We start from the raw sequence: 9,000 nt of genomic DNA on the forward strand, positions 1-9,000 counted from the left end.
TTTACCCTGCAATAGTGGAATATATATATCAGTAAATATTGCCCTTTTACACCCTTTCCCTTGAGCCGCCATTTAGTGATGGGCTGTGTGCTCCCTCAGAGATCAGCTGACAGGAAGTGATGTAGCTCTAACTGTAATAGGAAGTAGTGTGGGAATAAAAGGTAGAACTCCGTCCATTCATTGGCTGATGGGGCCTAGCATGTATGTGTGCCTTGGCTTGTTTGTGCGCACCGTGAATCCTATATTTTTAATGCAATATATTTTTATAGGGACCTACATTGTCTGGGGTATAGTTTTCCTTTAATTAATACTTAGACTGTAAGCTCTACGGGGCACGGACCTCCTTCCTACTGTGCCTCATACCACATGGTACTTACTCCCTGTGCATTTATACTTATTTATTGTATTTATTATAACACTTGCCCTCCCTGTGTGTAATTGTGTATATTGTAAGATTGTACAGCGCTGCGTACCCTTGTGGCGTGACAGACAGACATATATATTATATGGAAATGTATTAGCAGGTTACCTTGCATACTGCTGCCACATCATAACCCATTTTTATAATCCCATTGATATTTTAGACAAGTTTAAACAGCATTTTTCTACTAGAAGTTTAGGATATAGATATATTTTTCTAATTTAAAAGCTGAATCATCTTAAATTTGGAAAGATTTACTCTTCGTACTATCCATGCATATAATTAGTGCGGAAGCAATGGCTGCTGGGAGAAGGAATCAGTGACTAACGGGAAAGGCTTGACTGGTGCAAAAACTGTTTGAACTGACGTTCAGGGGTTTAAATAAAGATGATGGTCCTGCGCTGACGAGATCACACACACTTTTAGTTGCACATCCTCGCATCTCAATATCGCTGGATACTCCTGCAGACAGTAAACATAATATCTCAAGAAGTTGTAATAATACCCAGGTGTCTAATAGGGATAATAGCAAAATGACCCATCAATGTTTTTGTTTCTGTTATATTATGTATATTGTTCCAAACTGTGTAAAATCAAATAGATAGGGGGATTATTTAGTTGTAAGCCCTGTAGCATTTAGTCCCAACCACAATGTAATGAGAAGGACATGGTTTGACCATACCCCCCAACTGTCCCGCTTTCTGCGGGACCGTCCCGGTTTTTATAGCGCATCCCGCTGTCCCGGATAGTTCCATGAATGTCCCACATTTCCGGGAAATGCGCACATTCATGGAACTATCCAGCACAGCGGGATGTGCGGTAGTAATTGGGGCGTGGCCACAAAAGTGGCCGTGGTCAAAAAATTGCAGCGCTGCGCACCAAATCTTTTTGTCTCACTTTTTATTTTTCAAATGTTGGGAGGTATGGTTTGACTGACCTTAAAACCAAACAATTGCAGTAAAGTCAGCAGAACAAGTCCCTGGTCCCCAGTGGCTGGAAGAATGAACAAGGTATGCTTGCGGGGGGGGGTAAGCCAAGGAGAGTCAGGTTGCTGGGTTACAAGGCAGGTTGGTTGCCACAGGGGTTGTCAAGAGGGTGGATGGGCAGCATGGTTGAGGCTGGTTTACAGTAGGTTTGCCACCTTACCTTTGGCAGGTTTCAAACGGGACAAAGGGGCGTGTGTGATGACATCATGCACAAAGCTGGTGTCATCACACAATTTTCTTATGGTGTGATGATGTCAGGGCTGGGGTTATTGCCTGGTTTTCAGAATGTTTTGAACCGGGCAGCCCTGTTTTTCAAGGGGCTGTCAGGTCATGTGGCAACCCTAGTCTAGGGGCGCCCAGTTTACAAATGCGCCCACTCTATGCTTCCCTCCTGTTTAAATCATCACATGCTAGTAGCCTGTCTAACCTTATTCGTTTTTCTTTCCATGCTTAAAACCATGATCTTATCTGTCTTTCAGTCTTTTCATCTCCTTGCCCTAACAGAGAACCAGCTCTCTCAGAATGACAATGCTACTAAGGTGCTCTCTGTTATGACGGTCTGACCTTCTCTCATCCCCCTCCCCACTACTGGTCATAGGGGTGGAGTAGGCATTCTGCTCTCCCCTCAGTGCTGTTTGAAACTTCTCTCTATGCCTCCTTCTTTATTGATTTCTTTATTTGAGCTGCATGCAGTTCATTTGTTCTGGTACTTTCCCTCTATTCCTCTATTCCCCTTTATTCAAAGAGGTCTTTGTCAACCCTATTCTTAAAAAAGGCTACACTGGACCCATCCTGTCTATCTAACTATCCCCCAAGCTACCCCAAGCTTCTAAACCCATAAAAAAAGTCTTGTCTGGGTATTGGACCCTATGCAGTCTATCTAACTATCACCCAGTCTATACTCCAAGCTTCTAAACCCATAAAAAAGTCTTGTCTGGGTACTGGACCCTATGCAGTCTGATTTTCGACCAGAGCTTGCCTTCTGCTGTTCTTCTTCCAATACAATCTGGGGCATATTCATTATAGTGTGTGAGCCAACATCACTGATGATGTTGCCCATAGCAACCAATCAGCAATAAGATTTGTACAGTCATCTACATGTTAGGAAACAAAAGCAAAGATCTTATTGGTTGCTATGGGCAACATCACCGGTGATGTTGGCTTGCATACTATAATAAATATGCCTCTTTGTCTTTTGTAGAAATTCTCCAATATGCAAAACAAGGCATAATGTTTGTACAGAAGTAGTAACCCATAGAAACCAATAAGACTCATGCTTTTAAATCTAAAGGCACAAATTTGAGAGTACAAAGGTTTGGCCACAGGCCTCTAAGTGCCAGGGCTGGGCTATACATAATTATACTATTGCTCCAAAAGGAAGGACATAACTTTTGTTTGAAAGAGATTAAGAGATTGTTCCTATGGAGGGATTCAGGGATGAAATTCTAGAGGACCCACTTTGGCTGTAAGCTTCACAGGGCCGGGACCTCCTTCCTACTGTGTCTCTCACCAGAGAGCACTTAATCTCTTCCTATTTATACTTATTTGTTTTATTTATTATTTCTTGTGTGAACATTTCTACATTGTAAGATTGTAGTGCTGTGTATCTGTGGGCACTTTGAAAATAAACTTATAGATGGCAACCCTAAACACTAAGGAGCCAATAAGAATTATGAATAAACAGTTGTACCTGGCCATACTGTGGTTTGCCAATAGCACATATTTTCATTCCCAGTGCACAGCATTCTTTCCCCTGGGTCACACTGATCAGATTCCACTGACACGCAGGCTGGACAAGTCAGTCCGTTGTATTTATTCACAATATCTGGTACTGTAAAAAAGAAAGAAGTCACCATGCAGCGCTCATAGGGCCAGTTCATGGTCCCTGATACTGTCGGGGGGACTGTAAACTATGCACTACCCCCCCCCCCCCCCCCCCCCCGTGTCCTTAAACTACATCCCACTCCCTGCTCCCCCACTCCCCGTTGCCGGATCTGGTCAGTGGGTCGTAGTTCCTTCAATAAATAGTGAATACCTTTGTTGATACAGGCTTATGGTTTCTTTCTGTAGAGGCTATAAATTGTCCCTGTTATGAAGTGTGCCTTACAAATGTCCATTCCGCTGGTCAAGTTTCCATGCTTGCCATGCCACCTCAATGGACTGCTAGATCTCACTGCAGCCTCTATGGGCTATAAAAACTGGTACAAGCCTGGGCCTGGGGCAAGTTTGACTGTAGGTCAGAAACACCACCCGTTAAAAAGAGACAGCCGCAGGTACAATATATTATTAATAACTCCTTCTTCTTTTAGATCTTTTCTGCCTACAGCAGACAAGGCCAACCTGCAACCATAAACTTGATTAACTACAACTATAGCTTTACTGCCAGCTAAATACACCTGTGGAAACAAGCCCCCATGTACCATCAGCCTTAGTGTCAGACTGGCCCACCAGGATACCAGGAAAACTCCCGGTGGGCCCAGGTGTCAGTGGGCCCTCCTGCTCCTGACCATTTGGACTACTTCATGGTCATTCCCTATTTCTGAATGGGAACAAATAAATGGAAGAATAGATGCTAGCATGTAAATAAAAGAGACTTCAAGAATAAAGTGGTTCAGTGAGTAAAGGAGGAAAATATTTTGGAGAGTGGGCCCATGGTTTAAGGTTTTCTGGTGGGCCCCTGGGGTCCCAGTCCAACACTGGCCTTAGGGTCTTTGCCTTGAAAACAGCACATTAACTATTTCCTCTTAGACATGTAGGAATGCTTGTAAAACATACTTGTAGATAGGGAAGGGTTATATAAGTAAGGGTACTTACAGGCTGGTTTAGCTGGGGTGCAATAGTCCGTGGAGCAGCAGGATGAGGCGAATGTTGTCTTGGAAGATGGAAAACTGAGACTTCCAGATATACCACAGTCTTCTTTTGGTGCACAGGAGCTTGCAGTCATGGAAATGCTGCTTGTGCCAACTGTACCAAAACCAGAAATGATTGTGTTAGTACTGACATGTTTTAGAGATTTCTCTGTGGATCGAAAAACCTATAAAATTGTCACACCACAATACATTATCAAGGTAAACCCCATGTGGTGTTTCTATAAACACAGCGCTGCGGAATATGTTGGCGCTTTATAAATAAATGTTAGTAATAATAATAATAATAATATACTATTTACCTCCAGTGACATAGTTGCGTTTCTTGGGGAAAGTGTCTCCTCATCAAAGTCTCACAGGCTAATCCTTCCCCACTGTAGACTTTATATGGGAGTTACTGAATGTTCAAAACCAACACCCACTTTTAAAGGCATAAGACAAGGATAATTCCTCCTGGATAATAACTTTGCTAAAGTACAATACACTTAGGGGGTCTGATCAGTGCACATTCCATGTATTCCCAGCTATGTAGGTTCATCGTTGCCAAGCTCTTTGGTTCCAGGTAGTGATGAGCGAATCCGCACTTTTTTGATGCGACCCCACCCTTTTTTACGTGACCCTGCCCAAAATTGTCACGACTGCGCCCTATTTTAACGCGACTGCGCCAAATTTGACGCAACTGCGCCCAATTCGACATGGGACAAATTTTTCCACTGCGAATTTTCGCAGAAGTTTTGTGAAACAATTCACCAATGGTGAAATCCATGCCTGCCGAAAAAAATCGCTCATCACTAGTTCCAGGAAGTGAGTACAGACAATGATTTGGTGCCATTATTTAACTGAAGCCCATAGCATACTGTACATGTGTATAAAGACATTTAGCCCCATTGGGGCTGCTCTGAAGAAGCAAATCAGCATTACCTGTGAGATGTGTTTGGGCATTCCATGGTTTTGTAAGATAGTTAATGTAGTGCATTTAAATATATACAACAAATGCATAAAAAAAAAAAAAATATATATATATATATATATATATATAAAATATAAATATATATTTATATATGAACAGATACTTATATACTTTTCTGGAATAGCACCTACGGAAAATTCCCATGAACAGAGATGCACAGACTTCATTGGCTGAGCAGGTCACACTGGTTCCAGAGCAGGGCATTCCATTCCAAGACAGACATTCTGTGCAAGTCAGAGAATAACCTAAAAGAAGAAAGAACCAATGTCACTGCTATGGAACTATGCTAGTTTAGTTCCCATCTCGAAGATCTTCATGAAGCTTCCCTAAATGTTTCTATTTTTCATTTTTCTCTTGCAAAATTATATCTTTCACTTCTTATTTTGTGAATTTTCATTCCATTAACAACGTTTGTTGCTTTCCACCACTTGTTTCCTGAATTATGCCGGGTAACTGTGCTAGAGACCCTCAGGAACTGTTTAAGGGTAGTGAAGAAATGGCCTTTGCCATCATCAGAGGGAGATAGTAAAATAGATATGGGTAAAAAGGACAAGTTAAATGTATCAGAGTTGGTTGGCCGACAAGAATGGTTCTGGAAGGCTCATCATATTTTTTTATCCTTCCATGGTTTTCTCTAAATCCAGCCCTGGAGTTGCTTCACGTTGACACAGTTAAAACATTGGGGGGACATGGAATCTACTAGTGGTGTCATTAGAAAATTATGGTCTCTACACCCATGTCTTTTATTTCTACCAACATACATGCAAACTACCCACAAATTATGAAAGATTATCTGTGTTGCACACATAAATTAAAATTGCACTTATATTTGGTCCCATAATGGGTCCTCACACCCAAGAGCTTTAATAAAGAAGCCTGACCCACTCACGGATATGGCATACAAAGATGGCAAATATCACCTCTCTACTTATACATGTTTTGTGCATCTAATTATGGGGATTAAATAGTTAGATTTAAGAAGCCTGTAAATGAAAGTACAGGTATGGGACCTGTTATCCAAAATGCTCGGGACCTGGGGTTTTCCGGGGTTTTTTTCCCCTGGGTTTTTCTTTCTGTAATTTGGATCTCCATAACTTAAGTCTGCTAAAATCATTTAAATATTGAATAAACCCAATAGGATTGTTCTGCCCCCAATAAGGGGTAATTATATCTTAGTTGGGATCAAGTACAGGTACTGTTTTATTATTACAAAGAAAAGGGAATCATTTAACCATTAATTAAACCCAATAGGGCTGTTCTGCCCCAATAAGGGGTAATTATATCTTAGTTGGGATCAAGTACAGGTACTGTTTTATTATTACAGAGAAAAGGGAATCATTTAACCATTAAATAAACCCAATAGGGCTGTTCTGCCCCCAATAAGGGGTAATTATATCTTAGTTGGGATCAAGTACAGGTACTGTTTTATTATTACAGAGAAAAGGGAATCATTTAACCATTAAATAAACCCAATAGGGCTGTTCTGCCCCCAATAATGGGTAATTATATCTTAGTTGGGATCAAGTACAGGTACTGTTTTATTATTACAGAGAAAAGGGAATCATTTAACCATTAAATAAACCCAATAGGGCTGTTCTGTCCCCAATAAGGGGTAATTATATCTTAGTTGGGATCAAGTGCAGGTACTGTTTTATTATTACAGAGAAAAGGGAATCATTTAACCATTAAATAAACCCAATAGGGCTGTTCTGCCCCAATAAGGGGTAATTATATCTTAGCTGGGATCAAGTACAGGTACTGTTTTATTATTACAGAGAAAAGGGAATCATTTAACCATTAAATAAACCCAATAGGGCTGTTCTGCCCCCAATAAGGGGTAATTATATCTTAGTTGGGATCAAGTACAGGTACTGTTTTATTATTACAGAGAAAATGGAATCATTTAACCATTAAATAAACCCAATAGGGCTGTTCTGCCCCCAATAATGGGTAATTATATCTTAGTTGGGATCAAGTACAGGTACTGTTTTATTATTACAAAGAAAAGGGAATCATTTAACCATTAATTAAACCCAATAGGGCTGTTCTGCCCCCAATAAGGGGTAATTATATCTTAGCTGGGATCAAGTACAGGTACTGTTTTATTATTACAGAGAAAAGGGAATCATTTAACCATTAAATAAACCCAATAGGGCTGTTCTGCCCCAATAAGGGGTAATTATATCTTAGCTGGGATCAAGTACAGGTACTGTTTTATTATTACAGAGAAAAGGGAATCATTTAACCATTAAATAAACCCAATAGGGCTGTTCTGCCCCAATAAGGGGTAATTATATCTTAGCTGGGATCAAGTACAGGTACTGTTTTATTATTACAGAGAAAAGGGAATCATTTAACCATTAAATAAACCCAATAGGGCTGTTCTGCCCCAATAAGGGGTAATTATATCTTAGCTGGGATCAAGTACAGGTACTGTTTTATTATTACAGAGAAAATGGAATCATTTAACCATTAAATAAACCCAATAGGGCTGTTCTGCCCCCAATAAGGGGTAATTATATCTTAGTTGGGATCAAGTACAGGTACTGTTTTATTATTACAGAGAAAAGGGAATCATTTAACCATTAAATAAACCCAATAGGTTTGTTCTGCCCCAATAAGGGGTAATTATATCTTAGTTGGGATCAAGTACAGGTACTGTTTTATTATTACAGAGAAAAGGGAATCATTTAACCATTAAATAAACCCAACAGGGTTGTTCTGCCCCCAATAAGGGGTAATTATATCTTAGTTGGGATCAAGTACAATGTACTGTTTTATTAGTACAGAGAAAAAGGAAATCATTTTATAAAATTAAAATGATTTGTTTATAATGGAGTCTATGGGAGAATTTCCGTAATTCGGAACTTCCTGGATAATGGGTTTCCGGATAAGGGATCCCATACCTGTATATAAATTCTTACCAGTTGCCACAAAAGCTAAAAGGGTGCAGAGAGTTGCCAGGGTGTTCCTCATTTCCATTGAGCTTCTTGAGATCCGTTTTGTAATGACTCTGATATGAGATGAAGGATAAACCCAAGTCCAGGAACCTTCTATTTATACCCATGATTTCTAGAAAGGAGGAGACAGTACAACAGGAATGTGATTCCAACAATGGCGCTGAGGCACCTCATACAAACAAAATAACAAACAACAAAAAAATAATCCAACAAATAGTAGAATTATTTTTAGGGCAAGTGGTGGCAACCATGTTGTTTGAAACCATTCCTCTGGCAACTTATCCCAGTGTGTTCCACACTTAATCCAACTAATTCAGTTGTAAACAATAACTAATCACTTTTTGAAGAGCCATTCAAACCTCTATTAATCTGTGCCTCTTGCACAAGAAGCCTTCTATTATCCTATTTTGATTGGATAGGAAACTCATACAGTAAAACAAGCTCAGGCAAAACATATTATTGATAATGGTGTATGGGATGCTTCAAACCACATCATCCATAATGTCCTAAGCACCCAGTCTGCCATTACCCTAATTGGGAGGTGACATTTTTATCTTTTGAATTGCTTTTTCTAAGACCCTTCCCTAGTCACCGGTTTTTAATTGAAACAAGAGCCTTGAGCAAGTAGGCATAGATAGATAGTGATATTTGTAGTTAGGAAGGCTACTTATAGGCTTCCGTAATACGTCCAGCTTTATGTATAATAAACGAGAACTCATGAAATGTAGGACCAATATCAAGTAAGACATCCCCGAAACAGGTAGTGCACTATTATAGCTATCTATAATAGTGCACT

General features: G+C 40.0%; 1 protein-coding gene across 1 annotated transcript; it reads right to left on the reverse strand.

The window, feature by feature from the left end:
• Positions 1-441: 441 nt before the first annotated feature.
• On the reverse strand, positions 442-8,256 carry LOC116412309 (phospholipase A2 inhibitor subunit gamma B-like). The gene is made up of 5 exons (XM_031906368.1): positions 8,169-8,256; positions 5,376-5,489; positions 4,222-4,371; positions 3,098-3,238; positions 442-883 (listed from the first exon to the last, which is right to left on the reverse strand). The coding sequence occupies exons 1-5, from the start codon at positions 8,224-8,226 to the stop codon at positions 738-740; spliced, it is 609 nt and encodes a 202-aa protein (XP_031762228.1). The 5' UTR covers positions 8,227-8,256; the 3' UTR covers positions 442-737.
• Between the last annotated feature and the right edge of the window lie 744 nt (positions 8,257-9,000).

The sequence above is a fragment of the Xenopus tropicalis genome, chromosome 7, assembly GCF_000004195.4.
Source record: "Xenopus tropicalis strain Nigerian chromosome 7, UCB_Xtro_10.0, whole genome shotgun sequence".
NCBI lineage: Eukaryota > Metazoa > Chordata > Amphibia > Anura > Pipidae > Xenopus > Xenopus tropicalis.